The sequence below is a fragment of the Staurois parvus genome, unplaced genomic scaffold, assembly GCF_062004578.1.
Source record: "Staurois parvus isolate SC_StPar_1 unplaced genomic scaffold, SC_StPar_1.0 ptg000758l, whole genome shotgun sequence".
NCBI classification, from domain to species: Eukaryota; Metazoa; Chordata; class Amphibia; order Anura; family Ranidae; genus Staurois; species Staurois parvus.
The window spans coordinates 1,798,698-1,822,318 of NW_028318554.1; the positions used below are offsets into that span (position 1 = coordinate 1,798,698).

At 41.7% G+C, this 23,621-nt stretch overlaps 1 protein-coding gene across 1 annotated transcript in view; it reads right to left on the reverse strand.

Moving 5' to 3' along the window:
- Nucleotides 1–23,621, reverse strand: part of LOC149444974 (anionic trypsin-2-like) — a 37,473-nt gene that overhangs the window by 4,004 nt on the left and 9,848 nt on the right. Inside the window, exons 4-9 of the mRNA XM_089654373.1 lie at nt 20,057–20,221; nt 19,099–19,211; nt 16,814–16,989; nt 11,599–11,807; nt 5,266–5,408; nt 1,249–1,402 (exon numbers count right to left, since the gene is read on the reverse strand). Coding sequence (XP_089510499.1) covers nt 1,249–1,402; nt 5,266–5,305 — 194 coding nt within the window. The 5' untranslated portion in view covers nt 5,306–5,408; nt 11,599–11,807; nt 16,814–16,989; nt 19,099–19,211; nt 20,057–20,221. The remainder of the gene's footprint in view (nt 1–1,248; nt 1,403–5,265; nt 5,409–11,598; nt 11,808–16,813; nt 16,990–19,098; nt 19,212–20,056; nt 20,222–23,621) is intronic.

Sequence of the window (23,621 nt, forward strand, 5' to 3'; positions counted from 1 at the left end):
CTAATGCAACATTTGCTAAAGTTACAGTGTGTAGTGACATGGGACATTCTGTTTTTCAGAGGAACTCTCCATTCTTACTACACACAGGGAAGGCTCGTCTGGGAACTACTAATGTTAGATTCTTCACGTGACCACAATCTCTGCCTGGTCCCAGGCATTGGTGAGCACGCTCCGTGCATAATGGTGCCCCCACATGCACGGGTGTAGACAGGTCCTACCCACAGGATAAAAAAGGTCCGTTAACCTCCCTAGCGGTATGATTATTTCAGATTTTTGGTGCTGAAAGTGGTACCATTATTTTTCATGGAAATATGTAGTTTTTTTTATTGTAGGCTGTAATTTTTAGGAATAACTCACTGAAATCTGTCCAAACAAGAGTCTATTAAACATCCCGGGTAGGATAAAATTTGAAACACAAAATCATAAATTATAATTTAATAAATAATCATTAAAAATAATAATATAATAAAACATTTAATTCAATAATATAATCAAACCAAAAACACTGAAATGTGAAATATAGCGCCAAGTTCGCACATCGCTGAGCAAAGTCGCAGAATCGTTTTCAGTGTCTGATGAGGAATTTCCCCCACGAATCATTATCACTCAATTCTGCAAGTGGTTCTGATTTACTATCGCTGTTCTCTAGCTGATCTAAAACCGCTTTTGACCTAAAGGGACGCTTTTTGGACGCCATGGACGTTTCTCAGTTTTCAGGCAGAAAGAACAGACAAAATGCAGGCAGGGCGCCGGACAAAGCACTCGGGACAAAATGTATGTGAAATGGGTTGAAACAGCAATGTTTTATTATGTAAAATTTGTTTGGAAAAAAATGACATTTTTTAAAATTTTCAAATTTCCCACCGCCGGCGCCCGTACATCCCGACGTCACAGGGACCAGAACACAGAAGCCAGATGCCGGCATCAGCCAGAGGAGATGGCCGGGGACACTGCAGGGGACACATCACGGGAGCGAAGGACAAGGTAAGCTCTGCAGGGACTCCCTATGCAGCGCCGCATGGTAAGCCCGAGTGTAGCTCGGGGTTACCGCTTTTGGTACTGAAATTTTACCCCGAGCTACACTCGGGAATACCGCCAGGGAGGTTAAGACCAATTGTGGCTGTGTCAACATTCTTTTAAATTATTATGGTCAATTCTTGCTTTCACCATCTCTTGGGATGTACAGCCTCAAATAAAGGCCTAGGTGCGCATAGCAGATCAGGCTATCTGAAAAATCACTATACTTACGACTTGTAGCAGTGAGCAGCAGATACAACCCATTCCTCATTGATCAGGGAACCTCCGCAGAAGTGGTACCCGGAATTCAGAGAGACCTGGTATGACACTTGGCAGGGATATCCACCTACTATCTTGTCATCATCATCATAAAAAGGGGTTGCAGCTGGAAAGTAATAAAATATAAAAATTACATAAAGCTTTGTCACTTCCCTGTCTCCAGGCTGTTTACTTGATAAGGAAGATTATGACTACACTGGTCTTGCTTCGACTCTGTTGCTTATGACCTAGTGGCTTAGTGGTTAGCACGTCTGCCTTGCAGTAAATGGGTCATGGGTTCTATTCCCGACCATGGTGCCTCCTGCATGGAGTTTGCATGTTCTCCCTGTGCTTGCGTGGGTTTCCTCCGGGTTCTCCGGTTTCCTCCCACACTCCAAAGACATGCTGGTAAGTTAATTGGATCATGTCTAAATTGGCCCTAATATGTGTATGTATGAATGTAAGTTAGGGACCTCAGATTGTACACCCCTTGAGGGTTAGGGACTGATGTGAATGTACAATATATATGTAAAGTGCTGCGTAAATTGACAGTGCCATATAAGTACCTGAAATAAATAAATACCTTCCTTTTGGTTTCCAGTGCCTGAAAACATCTACAGAATGATGACACTCTCTAAAATAATGGAGTTTCATTGACATAAAGTACCAGGACTTTTTTCTTTCAGACCTAGAGTACATGGGATTATGGGAAATTAATATAAAAAAGATCCCCCAACCCCCAGTCAATGCAAAAGCAACTTAAAACAGCTCAGAAGCACCTCAAAACTTTTCACTTGCTCTTAAATCAAATTCAATAAAACACTGTGAACTCTGGCAACTCTTAGGCACCTTTCAAACAAAGGGTCCAATCAGGTCTGCTTTCAGTTTTTCAGGCAGACCTGATTGGTCCCTTCATTTACCCGTATGGACTGACAGGTGTAAACGGACTTGTATCCACCCCCCTCCGTCTAGGCAGAACAGATTGGAGGGCAGTTGGGTGTAAATGGAAAGCAGAGTCTGTTTACACTCTCCAGCCCATAGAGCAGAGGGGAGAGCGGGCTCTGTCCATGTCTGCTCTGCATAAACTGAGAGGACATGGACCTGTCATCTGCCCGCTCTGCTCTGATCAGCAAGAGATCAGTGGACAGGTCCCCTGCTGATCTAATCAGAGTCCGCCCCATGTGAAAAGGGCCATAGAGAGATGGATGTATAAGCAGCTTGAAGCATTTGACTTGCTCCAAAGGGTTCTTTTACACTGGCGGCCTAGGGGAGGTAAAAACAGGCGGAAAGAGGTTAAACATCCCTAAAACACTGAACTTTACCAACTCAGTGAGAAATAGCTGTACACAGTTCTTCCTCCTGTCACATATGGAGCTCATGTTCATCCAAGTCAATGGAGCTGATTTACTAAAGGCACATAGACTGTGCACTTTGCAAGTACAGTTCCATTCTGCAAGTGCAGTTGCCCAGGAGCTTAGTAAATAAGGTGAAGCTTCATTTTGCAAAAAATACCCAATCACATGCAAGAAGAATTAAACATTTTTTTTAAAAAAAATAGCATTTTGGCTTGAATGTGACAACGGAAGTCAGCAAAGCTTCCCCTCATTTTCTAAGCTTGGAGCAGCTGCACTTGCAAAGAGGTTGCTTTAGTAAAGGCAATTAGACTGTGCACTCTACAGGGGCAGTTGCTCCAGAGCTTGGTAAATGAAGGGACGCTCTGCTGAATTCCATCATCCAATCGTGTGCAAGCAAAAATGCAGTTTTTTAAAAATTTTCCTTGCACGTGATTGGGCATTCTTTGTACAGTGAAGCTTTACCTCATTTACTAAGCTCTGGAGCAACTGCACTTGCAAAGTGCACAGTCTATTTGCCCCCAATAAGAATTCAAAAGCAACTCATAAGCAGCTGAAAGTAGCTTCTTAATTTGTTCTCTACCTATGCAGGACAAAATAGCAGATTTACGTTAAAGGATAGGTTCACCTTTGGGAACAAGTTATATGTGCCACCCGTGACAACAGTACAGGGAGAAGTTCCTCGTATTGGCTGTCCGTTTTCAAAACAGCGTGGCCATGCAGGTCTCTGCCCACACGCCACATCTTTCATTCACAGTGTTCTCTGAATGAATGGACTACAAGTCCCGACAGCCTTTAGCTGTGAGCACTGTGGTAGTTCATTGAGTCTTCCTGTCAGCAAGTATCCGCTTCCCTGTACGGGATGTACGAGCAAGCAGATACACTGACAGTGTGCAGGAGACCTGTATGGCACCAGCGATCAGCTGATCACTGGTGTAATGCTTTACACACTCCAAAATAAGAAAAAAAATTATTAATTGCACATTTTTTTTTTACCTGCAAAAAAATATACATTTATTATTTTGTTTGGAAAGGTGAATGTATCCTTTAATGTCGTCCTTACCAGCAGCATATGTTTTATTATTTATTTATTAGAGGTATTTGTATAGTGCCATCAATTTACGCAGCGTTTTACATGTATATATATATATATATTGTACATTCACATCAGTCCCTAACCCTCAAGGAGCGTACAACCTAAGGTTACTAACTCACATTCATACATACACATAGACAGGAGCCAAATTTACCTACCAGCATGTGTTGAGTGTGGAAGGAAACCAAAGCACCCAGAGGAAACCCACACAGGCACTGGGAGAACATGCAAACTCCAAGCATGTGGTGCCATGGTTGGGATTCAAAACAACGACCCTACTACTGACAGGCGGCTAACCACTGCCCATCAGAGTCTGTATGACAATCGAAAGGCCATGAGCTTATAGTTTAACCTACCAGCATGTCTTTGGAGTGTGGGAGGAAATCGGAGTACCCATAGGAAACCCACACAGGCACAGGGAGAATATGCCAGGCAGGCAGTGCCGTGGTCGGGATTTGAACCAGTGACCTTAGTACTGCCAGGCGGAAGTGCTAACCATTTAGCCACTGTGCTGCCTGTTTCACCCTTACCACTCTATTCACCTGCCATAGTGAAGTAAATTCCATGGAGAGCTACTGTCAGAACTGACACAAGGCTTGTGAAGTCACTGTCACATGGAGTTAGCCATGTGTTCTGTTATACCTGGGAGTATAGCCTTCAGACCCCATAGATGAATGGAAAAGAGGGGGGGCAGAGGAGAGCAAATTATATGCTGGGGGTATTTGAGCAAGCCTTTGCTCCATATGGGCAAATCAAAGGTTTGTTAGTTTCAATTTAAAGGCAAAACCATAAAACACAGAAGCAACTCGAAAAACATCTGAAAGCCTACTGTATTTGATGAGCTTTTGAGTCTGACGTCCAGCTACAAAAGACACGAGTGCACTTTTTGTGTCAAACTAAAAAAAAAAAATGTTTCAAGCATATCTGCATAAAGCAAATGTTCTTGCATTGGGCATCAATAATTTCTTACAGAAAATACTGTCTTAATTTGGTAATCAGTCTCTAGACCAGTGGTTCTCAACCTGTGGGTCGCGACCCCTTTGGGGGTCGAATGACTCTTTCACAGGGGTCGCCTAATACCATTGGAAAACACATATTGCTGCTGTGTAGAAAGCAGCTACTGTGCAGAAAGCAGCTACTGTGTTGAAAGCAGCTACTGTGCAGAAAGCAGCTACTGTGTTGAAAGCAGAAGTATTGGAGGTAAAACACTTCATGAATTATAATTATAATTGTTTTTGTGATCACTATGCTTTAATTATGTTCAATTTGTAACAATGAAAATACATCCTGCATATCAGATATTTACATTACAATTAAATAGTAGCAAAATTACAGTTATGAAGTAGCAACTAAAATATTTTATGGTTGGGGGTCACACAACATAAGGATCTGTATTAAAGGGTCGTGGCATTAGGAACGTTGAGAACCACTGCTGTAGACAATTATAGACCATTACTGAACTGGGAATTTCTTGGCGTAGAATACTAGTAAAGTATAGAAAAATGATCACTGAGTAGAGTTAAAGTTAATAGTAAAACTCACCCGCAAAGCCAAGAACACAGAGAAGTAGAAGGGTCTTCATGATGTTCCACCAGTTGTGCCTTCCATAGCCTCATACCAGCCTTTATACCTCCGCATCGTCCTAATCTTATCTTCTGTCCACATGTCAGAAACGCCGGGCCAACCTGAAGAAAGTGAATGAAGCAGATGTTCAGGGTTGGCATAGATTTGTTTAGGCAGCTTTCCCAAATGGTTTATGATAAGTAGACACTGCTTATACTGCCAATGTTTCGATATCTGCTTTTGCTAGTTGGAATTAATATTCCCCCAATAATAGAAAATGCCACTTGCCCTCCGGAGCATGATCAGGCCATTGTTTGCTGGCGTTGTGCTAATTTACCTGACAATTGTCCGGTCATGCAACACTGTACTCAAACTAAATTTATATCTTTTTTCACACAAGTAGAGCTTTCTTTTGGTGGTATTTGATCAATTCTGTTTTTTTAAAATTCTTATTATATAAAAGAAAAAATACTGACAATTTTGCTAAAAAAAACAATATTTCTACTTTCTGCTATAAAACACATCTCAAAAAAAATAAAAAAATCAAGTCTCTTGATTCTGGCCAAAATGTATCCTGTTACATTTCTTTGGCAAAAAAAAAAAAGAAACAAAAATCCCAATAAATGTATATTGATTGATTTGTGTGAAAGGTATAGTGTCTACAAACTATAGGATATAGACTGGATTTTTTATTTACTTATACTGGGATCAGGAGGGTACAGTACAGGGGGGTCAGGAGGGCACAGTACTGCGATCAGGAGGGCACAGTACAGGGGGTGTCAGGAAGGCACAATACTGGGATCAGGAGGAAACAGTGCAGGGGAAGTCAGGAGGGCACAATACTGGGATCAGGAGAGCACAGTACGAGGGGGATCAGGAGGGCACAGTACAGGGGGAGTCAGGAGAGCACAGTACGAGGGGGGGATCAGGAGGGCACAGTACAGGGGGTGTCAGGAGGGCTCAATACTGGGATCAGGAGGGCACAGTATGAGGGGGATCAGGAGGGCACAGTACAGGGGGTGTCAGGAGGGCACAATACTGGGATCAGGAGGGCACAGTATGAGGGGGATCAGGAGGGCACAGTACAGGGGGGGTCAGGAGGGCACAATACTGGGATCAGAAGAGCACAGTACAGGGGGAGTCAGGAGGGCATAATACTGGGATCAGGAGGGCACAGTATGAGGGGGATCAGGAGGGCACAGTACAGGGGGTGTCAGGAGGGCACAATACTGGGATCAGGAGGGCACAGCACGGGGGTGTCAGGAGGATGCAATAATGAGATCAGGAGGGCACAGTACGGGGGGGGGGTCAGGAGGCACAGTATAGGGGAAGTCAAGAGGGCACAATACTGGGATCTGGAGGGCAAAGTACAGAGGGTGTCAGGAGGGCACAATAATGGGATCATGAGGGCACAGTACAGGGGGGGTCAGGAGGGCACAATACTGGGATCAGAAGAGCACAGTACAGGGGGAGTCAGGAGGGCACAATACTGGGATTAGGAGGGCACAGTACAGGGGGAGTCAGGAGGGCACAATACTGGGATCAGGAGGGCACAGTACAGGGGGGGGGGGGGATCAGGAGGGCACAATACTGGGATCAGGAGGGCACAGTACAGGGGGGGGGGGGTCAGGAGGGCACAATACTGGGATCAGGAGGGCACAATATTGGGATCAGGAGGGCACAGTACGGGGGGGGGGGGGGGGTCAGGAGGGCACAATACTGGGATCAGGAGGGCACAGTACAGGTTCAGGAACACTGCACGGGCCATCCCAGAACAGCTTAGTAAAAAGAGTGACTGTCCCAGCAAATCCAGTACAGCTGGAAAATATAAAGTAATGCAAGATTATCATGGGGCCCCTATGCATCTGGAGCCCCTGGGCACTGCGCAGGGGTGCCCATGCATTAAGACAGCCCTGATAGTATAGCAATCACTACTAGCTTCTGGCTCCTGTGCCAAGCGCTGCCCTGCTGCATTATGAACTCAATAAATGCAAAGCATTCTCTGATTGGACAATCAGAGAATGCACCGGAAACTGACTGGAACTCACTGCTCTGGTGTGAACTAGGGCCATTGAAATACATGGAAAACACTGTGCATGCATTTTTGCTGCAGAGGCTGGTTTACACCATAGAAACGCAGTCCAGATGTGTTCCAGATGCATTTTCACATACATGTTTTTGGTGCGTTTTTGATGCTTTGAAGAGGAACATGTGTTCCAGTGCATTTTTGGTGTATTCTGGTGCTTTTTTGATGCGTTTTACTGCGTTGCAGTACAGTTCTGTGCATGAAAAATTGAGCCCGTTCAACTTTTGTTGCTGCAACCGGAACACACTGGAACTGCAAGCACTGATGTGAACTATGACACTGACAACCATATCACCTACTTTCGGTGCATTTTGTATTCAGAAAAAAAGCAACTGAAACGCATGTAGTGTGAACTGGCCATAAGTGTATGTTTTACTGAAATGTTGCATTTTATAAACTGTTGCCCTAATATAATGTGACATAAAAAAAAAGTTGAACTACCACAAATATATTCTCTTGGTTTCTGCTTTCAGAAAATATATAATGTTTGGGGATTGAAAGTAAACTTCTGGCTTAAAATTATTTTTTAATGATGTAAACCAAAAATTTAAATACATTTTTTTAAAATGGCTCTGGGACTGGTTAAGTGGATGGAAAAAACTGATGGAAAAATCAATGTAACTTGCTCCGTTTTTTCTTTGAAAAAAAAGTGACTGATGACACAAACGGTCCGAAAGTGTAAAAGGGGCCTTAATACCACAACATACAAAGACATGTTAGATAATTGTGTAATTCCAATTTGCTGAAGGACCTTTTTTTGTCCCAGCAGGACTGTGCCACTGTGTACAAAGCCAGCTCCATAAAGACATGACCAGATAAGCTCAGGGGCGGACTGAGAACTCATGGGGCACCCGGGCAATAGGGGATCATGGGGCCCCCGTGCCCTTGCCCAAACTCAAAAAAGCCTATGAAAAAGATACCAGGGGCATCTCATGGGGCCCCCTACTGACCCTGGGCCCTCGGGCAGTGCCCAAGCTTCCAAATGGTCAGTCCGCCCCTGGATAAGCTTGATGTGGAGGAACTCGAGTGTCGAGAATGCAGTCTTGACCTTAACCCTACTGAACATGACTATGTACACAAAGCCAGCTCCATAAAGACATGGTTTGGTGAGTTTGGTGTGGAGGGAGTCAAGTGTCCTGAACCCTGACCTCAACCCTACTGAACACTGTTGGGGTGACTTAGAATGCAAATAGAGAGCCTGGTCTTCTCATCCAACCTCAGTACCCGACTTCACAAATGTTTTTTTTTAACTAAACCGACACAAATTCACACATATTTCCTCCAAAATCTTGTGCAAAGTCTTCCCAAATGAGTGAAGGCTGTTATAGCTACAACTGGGGGCCCACTCTATATTAATGGCCATGGTTTAGGAATACGATGTCTAACAAGCTCATATAGGTGTGATTGTCCACAAACCTTTGACCATGCAGTGTACAAGCCAATTCATGCGCTCACATTATATTCGTTTCTCAATTTTGTTCTCCATCTAGAATTCTGATTATAACAATTAAACTTTCCAAAAAACTATTGATTGTTCCATTGCATGCAGTGTGTCCTCCAGTATAGTGTGATAAAGAGCTTACTTGGATACAAAACACCTGGAAAGGTTGCATTAAGTACTGCCAAAATTACAAGTGACATAGATAAACAGATGACCACCTGGCAGAAAATTTTGTGGGATCCTGAAACTTTAAGTCACACTAGCTTATCACTAAAATAAGGCCGTCTGACTGTATCTGACTGTAATGGTTTGTAGGTCACGTTTATTTTTATAGTCTAAACTGATATTTTTTATATATCTATATATATATATATATATATATACAGTTTCAAGAAAAAGTATGTGAACCCCTTGGGATTACGTGGAGTTTTGCATGAATTGGGCATAAAATGTGCTCTGAACGTCATCTAAGTCACAACAATAGAAGAACACAGTCTGCTGAACATAATACTACACAAACATTAGATGTTGCCATGGTTTAATTGCACATAACATGTAAACATTCACAGTGCAGGGAGGAAAAAGTATGTGAGGCCCTAGCTTAATGACTTCTCCCAGAGCTAATTGGAGCCAGGAGTGAGCCAACCTTGACTCCAATCAGTGTGATGATATTGGATGTGTTGCTGACAGCTGACCTGCCCTTAAAAAACGCACACCTGTTTTGGGTTTACTGGTTTCAAGAAGCACTGTCTGATGTGAACCATGCCTCGCAGAAAAGAGCTCTCAGAAGACCTACGATCAAGAATTGTTGACTTGCATGAAGCTGGAAAGGGTTACAAAAGTATCTCCAAAAGCCTTGATGTTCATGTGTCCTCGGTAAGACAGACTGCCTACAAATGGAGAAAGTTTAGCACTGTTGCTACTCTCCCTAGGCGTGGTCGTCCTGTAAAAATGACTGCAAGAGCACAGCGCAGAATGCTGCATGAGGTAAAGAAGAATCCCAGAGTGTCAGCTAAAGACCTACAGAAATCTCTGGCACATGCTGACATTTTTGTTGACACATCTACAATAAGGAAAACATTAAACAAGAATGGAGTACATGGGAGGACACCACGGAGGAAGCCATTGCTGTCCAAAAAGAAGATTGCAGCACGTTTGAAGTTTGCAAAAGAGCACCTGGATGTTCCACAGCACTACTGGCAAAATATACTGTGGACAGATGAAACCAAGATTGAGTTGTTTGGGAAGAACACACAACACTATGTGTGGAGAAAAAAAGGCACAGCACACCAACATCAAAACCTCATCCCCACTGTGAAACATGGCGGAGGGAGCATCATGGTTTGGGGCTGCTTTGCTGCCTCAGGGCCTGGACGGATTGTTGTCATTGATGGGAAAATGAATTCCAGAGTTTATCAAGACATTTTGCAGGAAAACGTACGACCATCTGTCCGCCAACTCAAGCTCCGCAGAGGATGGGTGATGCAACAGGACAATGACCCAAAGCATACAAGTAATTCAACAAAACAATGGCTGCAACAGCACAGAATACGCCTTCTGGAGTGACCCAGTCAGAGTCCTGACCTCAACCCCATTGAAATGCTGTGGCATGACCTTAAGAGAGCGATTCACACCAGACATCCCAAGAATATTGCTACACTGAAACAGTTTTGTGAAGAGGAATGGTCCAAAATGACTCCAGATCCTTGTGCAGGTCTGATCTGCAACTACAGGAAACGTTTGGTTGAGGTTATTGCTACCAAAGGAGGGTCAACCAGTTATTAAGTCCAAAGGTTCGCATACTTTTTCCTCCCTGCACTGTGAATGTTTACATGTTATGTGCAATTAAACCATGGCAACATCTAATGTTTGTGTAGTATTATGTTCAGCAGACTGTGTTCTTCTATTGTTGTGACTTAGATGACGTTCAGAGCACATTTTATGCCCAATTCATGCAAAACTCCATGTAATCTCAAGGGGTTCACATACTTTTTCTTGCAACTGTATACCGTATTACCAAAAGTATTGGGCCCGCCCTCCAAATCATTGGATTCAGGTGTTCCAATCCCCTCCATGGCCACAGGTGTATACAATCAAGCCCCTAGGCATGCAGACTGCTTCTACAAACATTGGTGAAAGAACGGGTCGCTCTCAGGAGCTCAGTGACTCCAAGCGTGGCCCCATGATAGGTGGCCACCTGGGCAATAAGTCCATCTGTGACATTTCCTGGCTACTAAATATTCCACACTCAACTGTTAGTGGGATTATAACAAAGTGGAAGCAACTGGGAACAACAGCCACTCAGCCACCAAGTGGTAGGCCACGTCACATGACAGGGTGGGGTCAGTGCATGCTGAAGCGCACAGTGCGCAGAAGTCGCCAACTGTCTGCAGAGTCAATAGCTAAAGACCTCCAAACTTGGTGTGGCCTTCAGATGAGCCCAACAATAGTGTGTAGAGAGCTTCATGGAATGGGTTTACATGGCCAAGCAGCTGCATCCAAGCCTTACATCACCAAGTGCAATGCAAAGCATCGGATGTAGTGGTGTAAAGCACGCCACCACTGGACTCTAGAGCAGTGGAGACGTGTTCTCTGGAGTGGCGAATCACGCTTCTCTGTCAGGCAATCCGGTTTTATCTATAAGACTAGATGTTCAGAGCAACCCCCTCCCTTACATCAGATGTCAAGAACCCCCCACCCCCCTACCATAAGAAGTCAAGAATCTCCCACCCTCACTTACATCAGAATCTCCCACCCTCACTTACATCACAGTGCACCCCCTTACCTTGTGCTGCTGTGGGGAAAAAGAAGAGGGCGGAGCTGAGAAGCACAAAGTGCAGGGTCTGGAGGAGGACCAGAGGAGGGCTGGAGTCAGCTGCCGGAGTCTGCTGAATGCTGAAACCAGGGGAGGTGGAGACACAGAGGCACACAGGATCTGTAGGAGTTTTGATCTCTTCTCTGTTTCCGACTGCTGGCTTGTGTTTGACTCGTGGTCTAAGAAAATAAATTAAATTAAATCTCCCCATGGGACACAGACAAGAAAAATGAGCTTGACAACACATTGGTTTGTGGTGTGAGGGGTGACCAAAGGCTTGACAGGGGTTTTAACCCTTCTCTATACAAAAGTGAAAAAAACGCTTGGGGCTATCCATACACCTTAAAGACTAAGTTCACCTTTAGAACAGTACATGTTACATCCATATTTAGGGTGTAACATGTAACATGTTCCTGCAATCCCATCCCCCCCCCCCTTGAGCACCCCTCTTCCCCATGACAGCAGATGGGAATTCCTCCCCAGAGCAGCCACTGCAGCTATAAAAAAAAGTCTTGTGTGCGATTGTGGCAAACGGCTTGTACTTCTTAATGGACTGTGAGTCCAATGATCAGCATGCTCACAGTCCATTCACTCTTCCTCCAGCTTTCTAACCAAAGAACCTATATAGGAGCTATGGGGAGAAGCTGGAGGGAAAGTGTGCAGGAGCCTGACATTGCACCTGCACATTTGCAGACTCCTGAAGGTAAAAATACAGTAAATGCACATTTTTTTTCTGAAAAAATATGTGCATTTATTTTTTTTTACTTAAAGGTGAACTTATCCTTTAAAAATTAACTCTAGGTAAACAGCTTATTACACAGATGAAATACTGGACATTACTGGGAGCTCTTTTCCCTGTTGAAGAACTGGGACTCCTCTTTATCCAGTCCTTAGATTTACACAGCTCTGCCACACAGTCCAGCCCTGACAGGACAGGGGACATTATTTTTTTTTTTCTGCTGCAGTTCAGTAACACTTACAGGTCTCTCCCACACTGACTAGACAGTGAAAGGCTAAACAGCAGACCAATGAACTCTGTCGCTCTGCTTTATCTCAGATTGCATGCCCCTTTTAAGCACACATGAACTGCAACACAACAGGCAGACTCCTTGTGCTGCTTCTTCCTCTTGCAGTCTGAGCTCTGCTGTACAGGGGACTACATGAGGCTGGTGCCAAGTCAGATTCAAGTACTTGCACTGTTTACATCTAAAACATAGATATATTTGTGTCTTACATATCATTTATTTGTGTCTTATATATCTGCCTGGAGCTTAAATGTTTCTATTATAGCAAAATTAGTTAAAACACATATTGTAGTTTTTATGAATTACATATTTTTTTACATTCACAAAAATGAAATAAAATATTGTGTTAAAAAAACTATAAACTATATTATAAATAATAACGGTCGTCTGTAGTTATTAAAAAGTGTGTAAACCTTTCTCCAGGAATCTATGGGGTTGATGGAGGTCAGCTACATCCCCAACCTCATCTATTGATATCGCCCACTCTGCTCCTTCCCAACACATCTTCCTCTCTAGCTCCCTCATCATGGGGCCCCATACATCCTATCTGACAAAAAGGCATCAGCTGATGAGATTGACATTAAACTGAGTAGGCTTTTGGCTTTCTCTGCATATTGATGTGCCTAGGCACCCTTGCTGATCTGATGAGGCCCAGGCCTGGTACAAGAGTACTGCCTGTTACCCCCTTTTTAGTGGCCCTGGCTAAGAATATGAGATTATGTGGGCTTGTTGTCCTTATCCTTCCTTCCTCACTTCTTCAGGAATCACTGACCTTGAACATGCTGCATCAGGTGTCAGAATAATATGATTCAGGAGAAGCTGGAGGTGAAACAAGGTTACTGATAATGTTCAGCATGAGTAAATGCCCAACATCTAATAGATTTTCCTCCATTCAGTTGGCACAGAGTCATGAGAACCCCCAGGTGTCACCACATAATAATGGATATTTGTGGTATAAAGTCTATTGTGGACCTCAGAAATTCTCAATCTCTCACCATGAAGTGTCTTCTCCTCCTCTCAGTCCTTGGCCATGCTGGTAGGTCCTCAACCGAAAACTTTACATTTTGTAAAACTGCTCAATGAAGGCATGCAGAACCAGGAAGGGAAGGGGAGGGTGGGGTGCAGGAAGGGCAGCTGCCCCGGGTGCAAGGTTTTCTTGTAGGGAAGGGGAAACCCAATGTAGCAAGCTGTGCCCTTTAACAGAGCAAACGTGGGGTGATGGGAACTAGGATAAAGCCTGTACTGTCAAGTGGAGAGACTGCCACCTGATTGTACAAATAAAGTCTTGGCCTCACTTTGGAGAGATAGAATGTGGTGTAGGAGCGTGTGATCAGGTAATTAACCACTTCCCGACCGCCCGTTGCATATAAATGGCCGGACGGTGGCACTGCAGGATCAGGTGGCTGTTTATAAACGGCCTCCCCGCACCCTGCTTGTTGGATAGCACCCTGCTATTCACAACAGCCTTGTACCATTTGACAAGCTGTGACCAATCACAGCTCACTCAGTACTTCTCAATGAGTGCAAGAATGCAGCCAGAGAGAAAGAGAAATGATTGCTTTTACATCCTATATGGGTGTAAAAGCAATCAGTGTAAAAAAAAAAAAATATTCATCACCCCCCACAAGTAGTACAGTGTCACCGTGGTGACATTGTACTGCTAGGGTGACAGTATGTAAAAAAATAAAACAGAAAATAATATAAAAAAATAAAATAAAAATGTAAAAAAAATGTTTAAAAATTATAATGTTTGGTTATAAACTAATTTGGATTTTTTTTTTTTACTAAAAAGATAACGGAATAAATTTTGGCAAAGATTTATGATGAAATATTATTTATTTGCAAAATTTTATAAAAAAAAACACTTTTTAAAAAAATTTTTGGACTTTTTCATTTACATGGCAAAAAAAATCCCAGCGGTGAATAAATACCACCAAAATAAAGCTTTATCTGTCTCAAAAAAATGGTAAAAAATTCATTTGGGTACAGTGTTGCATGACCGCGCAATTGTCATTCAAAGTGTGATAGCGCTGAAAGCTGAAAACTGCCCTGGTCAGGAAGGGGGTAAAAGTGTCCGGTCTGGAAGTGGTTAAGGATTTACCCTTAAGTTTTGGTTCGCTGAATTTTAAACAGGATTTGCCAAACCTTCAGCAAATCAAATCTGGGCAGATCAGTACATCCCTACTCATATTTACTATAATGTAACCATTGGCAGTAACACGCAGCATAATTGAGAGTCGAATAACAAATTAGATTAGCCCATCAGCTGCCTCATTGCACACAGGGTGAAAAGAGAGAATTCTCTTTAAAAATGATGTGTGAATGGAGTGAATTCTCTTTAAAAATTGAATTTTGTTAAATACAGACAAAAGAAAATCTAGAAAATATCCCTTATAGGAATCACACAGTAAACCTTTATAACCAGGCTACTATTAGTTGACCTGCTCTTTAAAAATGATGTACTTTCTGCATGGTTTGTATTCTATCTTAGAGCAGAACTAACCTCAATCATCATGAACTATTTTTTAATCCTTATGCTGCTGGCATTAGTAAATCGATAGGAAAGTATATTATATTTTCATGTTCTAACCATTTGTTTTACATTTCTTCAGTTGCTTTCTGGTTTCTGGCCTAGGCCAAATTGATGTCATACATTCCAGGACTCTTCAGGAGCCGAGAAAGGGCTTTCTCAGCTAAGCACACCCTCCTGTCTGCATGCCTGAGCTAAGGGAGACCAAGAAGTAAATGTTACATTGAATCATCTGCCCTTATTCAAGATGGCCGCTGCTTAAAATGGAGTTCCACTCACGCTGTCAAAAAATAAAAACTGTAGCTGCTGACTTTAAAAAAACAGCCACTTACCTGTCCCTCGGTCCCGCGGTGTGTCCCCTGCAGCCCGTTTTACTGGCCATCTTCTCTCCCTGGGTGCCGGCATCTTCCGTGTGGGCACCCGGCTGTGACAGTTTGCGGCTTCACAGCCGGGTACCCACTGAGCATGTGCGAGAAGTGCTGCACTTCATGAATGGTCCTGTAGTCTTCTGGGACCTGTCACGTGTCCCAAAAGACTACAGGAAAGGAGGGAGGACACCTTCCACTTCTGATTGCCTAGGCGATCGGAGCAGAAGTGGGAGTAAGTACCAGTCAAATTCAGGTACCTTTAAAGCAGAACTTCCCCTTTTGGGTGGAGCTCCGCTCTTTCCTCCCACCCCTCAGCCACTTCCTACTGTACCTTTACCCCCTCCCTCCTAGATTGTAAGCTCGAAAGAGTAGGGCCCTCTTACCCCTCGTACGTTGTTTGTTATTGTTGTACTGTGCCATGTATTGTCCCCCCCTCTATTGTACAGCACTGAGCAAACCCTTTGGCGCTATATAAACTCGATGTAATAATAATAATAATAATAAAGTGATTTCTTACTCGCCTTTGCACACTAGCACAAGGGGGCAAGGGCACTGTAAATTAGTTTTTATTTTACTTATTTTTACACTATCTCTTTTCTTTTAATTAACTTTATTGCTGTCAAAAGGGATTAAAAACATCAGAATCTCAAAATACTTGTCACTTCCGGTTTCTGAGACCGTAGAAATGATCAGGGACATTCCTGTCCCGGATTATCTCTATGGTCTGCTGGTGGAACCGGTGAGACAGGAGAGCCTGGGAAGGTGGTGGGTGGACGGGGGGGCTCACTTCTGCCACCTGTAAAAGCAGTCCAGCAGCTATTTAGCCGCTTGGATTGCTTTTACAGTTTTCAGCATCACCAGTTAAAATGCTGATACTGGGGTCATGGTTACAGCCGTGGCCCCAGTCTCTTCGCTTCAACCAGAGGACATACAGGTGATCAGGTTGAAACAGGTAATCAGGGAGGTTGAATAAGGCTGAGTCAAATAAATAGCTCCCTCCAGTGGTTATTCCACAAATCTCTATTTAAAAAAAAATAAGAAAAAAATATGGAAAGGCAATCATTCAGAAAAGTGAAATTCACATTAGCAAATTCCAGTAATAATGCAAAAATATGCAAATATGCTGTACTTTTCATTTAATGTCCAATCGTTCAAAAATGTTCAGCCCTAACAATAAACATAACCATTCATAACTGTATTGTTACATTCTCATTTAGTTGCTCTACCATATTATGGTGACAAGAAGACATACTGTATCTTACCCTATCAAGCATCCCTTAACATCGGATACCATTTCTGTAGTGGAGCCCTGATCAGCCTGCAATGGGTTTTATCTGCTGCACACTGTTATAACCCGTAAGTATATTTAAAAAAAGCATTTTAGGTATCGCCTACAGATCGATCTTCATCACATGTCTGCTGCGGCACGTTCGATATTCTGCAAAATCCATTTTAAAAAGTCAGAAAAAGAAAATGCATAAAATGAGACAAGGGGATGGAACAAAGGGTGAGAATAATCAAACATGTAAAGTGATATTACACCCTAAGTAAGGACTTTAGGCAGCTAATTTAATTACTTACTGACTATGCAGCTTCTTTATCTTTTAATCCTAGTCTATGTTTCAGTTTAAGATGGTGCCATGACCACTGCCCCCTCTTCCCTTGCAGTATCCTATGGAGGCAAGCTTGTATGCTGGGACTAGAGTTGTGTCCCCCTACACTGCGTGCAACACTAGAAACACACAGCCTGGGATGGCAAGGCACTCCCTTGCTCCTCCCCCCTCCAAGTTAGAACACTAGCTGAAGACTGCACTGTCCCGTTAAAATGGTAGTAAATTCTCCTACATTTTTTAAAATTGGGCCCCCTGCAGGTTTGTGCCATAACATGCTAGTATGCACCTCATACTGGCACATTATGACAGACCTTCCTTACAAACAGAGCCTTTCGCTGCTGAGCTGGCACAGCTCTCTACACTGGGAGTCACTACCATGGCAAAGCACTCTCTGCATTCAGGGCACACTCAGTGCAGAGCATACTGTGAATGCACGTAATCGGCTGGAGCTGTTGTGAAGATCTACTTAACGGCACATGTTTAGTATATAATTGGTCATTTCTATTATCTAATGTTCAATAAGTAAGTTTTTGAATATTTTTTAACTACCTGTGTCTAATTGGTGCCTTAAAAATCTCAGCCCACGATTTCCTCTTCTTTTTCTTATTACCATTAGGCCCCTTTCACACAGGGCGGTCTCCGTCAAGTGGATCCGCCTGCTCACCAGGGGATCTGCCCGCTGCTATCCAATAAGCAGGCAGATGACAGGTCCGTGTCCATTCCGCTTGTGCAGAGTGGACATGGACACAGCCCGCTGTTCGCTATGGGGTGGGCGGATGCAAATGGACTGTCTGTCTGCTCACATCTGACTGTCATCTGATCAGATCCGCTAGACGGAGGGTGAACGTATCCACATCTATCCAATTTTGGTGGACCAGATCGGATCAGATGCAGGCAGGGATAAGCGGACACGTCCGTTTACATGCACCTCCCCATAGAGAACAATGGGTTGTCTAATCGGATCCACCTGAAAAACGGACAGGCAATCGGTCCACTCGCGTGAAATGTGCCTTAGGGATGTGGAACCCTGGCATGTATGAGACTGTATTTTAATATAAATGTTGTAAATATTCATGGTACCTGCAGGTAATACTTACTATAAGCTTACCTGTAGGGAAAAATATAAAATTGAATTTTAATATCACTTTAACCTTTTCCTGTGCAGTTCAGGGAAGCACCAGGAGCCAGCAGCATTGACAGTTGTTAACTGTATGTGCTGAGGTAGGATTTGTAACAGTTTACTGGTGAATGTTTATGTTATTGTGATTAATTTGTTAATCTAAAAAAGCTGAGTGTTTAATACCACTTTAACTAAAAATAGAAAATCAAACTAATAATTCTATTTTACTAATCCCAAGGCCTGGGGGGCCATTCCAAAGGGTTTCATGTGGCCCTCGAGTCATGGGTTGGACACCAGGAGTGTAGAGGGATTTTACAGTCAGACTGTAGTGTGTTTCCAGAATTATAAAACACAAAAAACCTGTGCTTGGATGTAACCACACTCTAAATTCAAGAGAGCAAAATAGTAAGTAAAAGCAGCTTGCACACAAAAGGCAAATTTAAAACTGAACAAGAATGCAGCGCTAATCAATAATGCATTAAAATATCAACATAAAAGTCCAAATAAATCCTCAAGTGAATGAGAGGCTGCAGGAGAAGATTATGGTGCCATAAACCGTTAGCAAACACCCAAATAAATAAGCCCCTTACCGGACGTTCAGACCGTATAATATCGGTCAATATGCGCAGTGCATAAGGAATCAATGAGGCAGGTCTTTTTCACTAAGAAACCTCCTTAAGGTGATGAATACTCCTCCTCTTTAAAGATCTTCAAAAACTAGAAAAACTCCCATCCAATATTCAAATAAGGGATATAAAACAAAAGCAACTCATAGTGTAGTATTTCAGTAAAATTTAATAAAGGATCCACGTACATCAAGTATTAAAACAGCCAGCATTGAATGTGAAATGCTTCAAACCAAAAATATGGCCGCCGTCCCTCCAGAACGTGGTGACGCCAAAGCTCCACCTTTCAGCGAGACGAAGACTGCAAAAAGAAAAAAAAACAACAACAAAAAACAGAGGTTTTAACACTTCCCTACCATATGAAATATAAAAAAAAAAACTTTTACCTTTACATATACTTTACGTTTACCTTTTTTGCCTTTCCTATTTATTCAGTTTATTTACTCATTTATATGTATTTCACTGTTTTATTCCTTTTTAAAGAACCTCTTGGTGCATGCCACTGAGCAGTTATATTCTCTGATACTAATTTAGTCAACCAAGCTTTTAATTCCCGCATTTTGTTGTCTTTTGTATGTATTTTAAAAATATTAAAAAATAGTTATGTTGTTGGTGCACTGTTTTCTTTATTTTTTTATGTGCAATTGATGGCCCCTGCACGGGCGTGTCTTGTTGCTCCTGTTTTTTTTTTAGATGTTTATAAATTAATAAAAATCATTGAAATACAAAGAAAAAAAAATAACATTGTTGTGTAAATTCAAATTACCTCTATTTATTTTTGTTTTTTGATTGACTGTTTTTTATACTCCAATACAGAATGATCAAAGTGACTCTTGGAGAGTACAAACTTGATATGAATGATGGATCAGAACAAAGTTTTAAATATGCCAACATTATCACCCACCAGGGCTACAACCGTTTTACATTTGACAATGACATCATGTTAATCAAACTTTCAAAACCGGCTAATCCTGTTAACAACCGGATAAATCCCATCAGCCTGCCCACAGAGTGTCCTCCCATTGGAACCAAATGCAGGGTTTCAGGATGGGGTATCAAAACATGTATCAGAGGTGAGCCATGCAACTTGACTTATATATTCAATTTGAATTGAGGAAAGAATTATAGCAGTGGTTTTCACCTTACTTGATATAGGGGGCCCCAACTGTTGACCATGACATCCCAGGGCAGTACATAATATTCAGCAAGCATAATGGCACAGAATATTGTCAGAGACTGCTGACATCCTTTTGAAAATGGTCACAGACTAGGGACATGCTGCAGGTGCGGCTGGAGACACGCTTTTGGAACCTGTTCAAGAATGGGACATGTTACATGAGACTGATTGAGATAACTGCCATTGCAGCTCCTTTAAAAATCAATGTTATCATTATTAGTTGCTGGGGTCCAAAGGCTGTACAGTAAGTATGAGTTAGGAAATGGGGTTACAACCTCTGTCAGGTATTAATCATCATATGTGTCCCTACTGGGAAGACTTCTCCACATTTTCTGTCAGGACAGGAGGCCACAGAAAAAAAATCTCTAATGGTGTAACATTATAAAATATAATTAATTATTTAAACCAATTAATTGAATTAACTGTACAAATAATATAGTACAGTAATATTTTAACACAAGTTCTACAGTAATTTTCCAGTGAATAGGCATTTAAACCAATAAAAGGTGTAAAAAGAATATATTTGCTAAATTTAAATATAAAATATTCCAATTGCAGAACATAAGAGTAATGGATTTGTATGGAATAAAAGTGACTTCACACAGATATGAAGTCCAGTCCAACTATCTACACCTTGCTTAAAGTGGTAGTAAACACTGCTTGGTCAGTGTATAATAGACCAGGCCTTTTGTTTACAAGTAAAAATCAGTATTTTTTGCTAGAAAAGTACTTATATATACACACATACATAATGAATATATATATATATATATATATATATATATATATATACACACACATATATATATATATACACACACATATATATATACACACACACACACATATATATATACACACACACACACACATATATATATACACACACACACATATATATACACACACACACACATATATATATATACACACACACACACACATATATATATACACACACACACACACATATATATATATATATACACACACACACACACATATACATACATACATACATTTTTTCGCAGAGAGCCTAGAGAATAAAATGGCGATCGTTGCAATTCTTTGTCACACAGTATTTACGCAGCGGATTTTCAAACACAATTCTTTTGGAAAAAATACAGTTTAATGAATTTTAATATAAAAAACACAATATATAACCCATTTTTTTGGTAAAATAGATTTTTGAGTGTACGCTCTAACGAGCAGGGCCCCCGATCCTCCCTGTATTAATTAGTATTGTAGTTGTACTGTTTGCCCTTATGATGTACAGCGCTGCGTAAACTGAATAATAATACAAAGATGATGTTGCACAAAGTAAATAGATACCTAAAATGTCATGCTGTAAAATTGCGAACGCTCATGGAATGGCGACAAACTATGATACTTAACCACTTCCAGACCGGACACTTTTACCCCCTTCCTGACCAGGGCAATTTTCAGCTTTCAGCGCTATCACACTTTAAATGACAATTGCGCGGTCATGCAGCACTGTACCCAAATTAATTTTTTACCATTTTTTTGAGACAGATAAAGCTTTATTTTGGTGGTATTTATTCACTGCTGGGATTTTTATTTTTTTTGCTATGTAAATGGAAAGGTCCCAAAATTTTGAAAAAAAGTGTTTTTTTTAATAAAATTTTGCAAATAAATAATATTCCATCATAAATCTTGGCCAAAATTTATTCCGTTATCTTTTTAGTAAAAAAAAAAATCCAAATTAGTTTATAACCAAAAATTATAATTTTTAAACATTTTTTTTACATTTTTTAATATTATTTTTTTTTTATTTATTTATTTTTACATACTGTCACCCTAGCAGTACAGTGTCACCATGGTGACACTGTACTACTTGTGGGGAGTGATGAGGATTTTTTTTTTTTTTTACACTGATTGCTTTTACACCCATATAGGATGTAAAAGCAATCATTTCTCTTTCTCTCTGGCTGCATTCTTGCACTCATTGAGAAGTACTGAGTGAGCTGTGATTGGTCACAGCTTGTCACATGGTACAAGGCTGTTGTGAATAGCCTTGTACCATGTGACCTCTGTGATCATTCACAGATTTCACACGTAGTAAGCAATGATGTCAGAAGTGACATCTTGCTTACTACTTTGCATGTGATCACTGATTGGCCAATCAGTGATCACATGATCGGGACCTCGTACAGAGGTCCCGTCCGACGATCGGTGTTTCACTGTGTCCGGAGGACACAGCGGGCACCGGATCGCGGTGCTGCGCGCTCCCAGGGAGCGCGCACAAGCAGGGTGCGGGGAGGCCGTTTATAAACGGCCACTCGACCCTGCACTGCCACCGTCCAGCCGTTTATATGCAATGGCCGGTTGGGAAGTGGTTAAAAATCTCCAAAGGTGATGCTTTACAAATTTTTACAGGTTACCTGTTTAGAGTTACAGAAGAGGTCTAGTACTAGAATTATTGCTCTTGCCTAATGTTTGCGGTGCTGCCTCACAGTTTACGCATGCAAGACTAATGTATGCGTTCACTACTGTGAGCAAGCACGGAGGGATGGGTGCACTTTAATTTTTTTTTCTTATTTTGTTTTTTTCCATGTTTACACTGTCCATTTATTTATTTTGATCATTTTTATTCCTTTTAAAAAGAATGTAAGCAGTAATAGAAATAAGGTTTGACAGGTCCACTTTATGGAGAGATCTGGAGTTTATAAAACCACAAATCTTTTCTCTACCTTGAAAAGCAAAAAATTAAAAACAATGATCACTTTTATTCCTTTTACAAAGAATGTAAGCAGTAATAGAAATAAGGGATGACAGGTCCTCTTTATGGAGAGATCCGGCTGGGGTTTATATAACCCCAAATCTTTTTTCGACCTTTAAAAGCAAAAAATTACAATGTTTGATCTTTTGCTTTAAAAAAAAAAAAAGTTTACTTCCGCCCTAGACTGGTAGTGAAGTCATAACGTCACTTCGGTCCTCCAAAATCATAGAGGCGACCAGAGACGATCTGGTCTCTGTTCACTTCTATAGCCAGCTGTGCGAACCATCGTATCGTTTCCCGGGCTCACTGGTAAAAGCAGTAAGCCCAAGAAACACCAGCGAGTGTCTGGAGGGGGGGTGACCCATCCCGCTACTTCTGAAAGCAAGCCAGTGGCTACTTAGCCACTCGGACCACTTTCATGAGAAAGACGATTGTTGGATGAAAAAGAAAAATACCAGGGTTATGGTTGATAGCTTCAGCTATAACCCCGGTAAACCACTTGCAAACCACAACGTATATATATGTATTGTGGTTGGCAAGAGGTTAGCTTAAAAACCAAAAAAACTGTTATAATAAACACAAAAACCTACCCCCAATGTGTGCAAATGTGTTATAAATCACAACTCATTAAATAAGATGTAAATGAAAAGCTGCCGATATAAATACCCACATGCAGATATTACAGTATTTTCTGGCGTATAAGACTGCTTTTTATACTTAAAAATATACCCCAAAAATTGGGGGTCGTCTTATACGCGGGGTATAAAACGTGAACCTTGAGTTTGTTTGGGTCA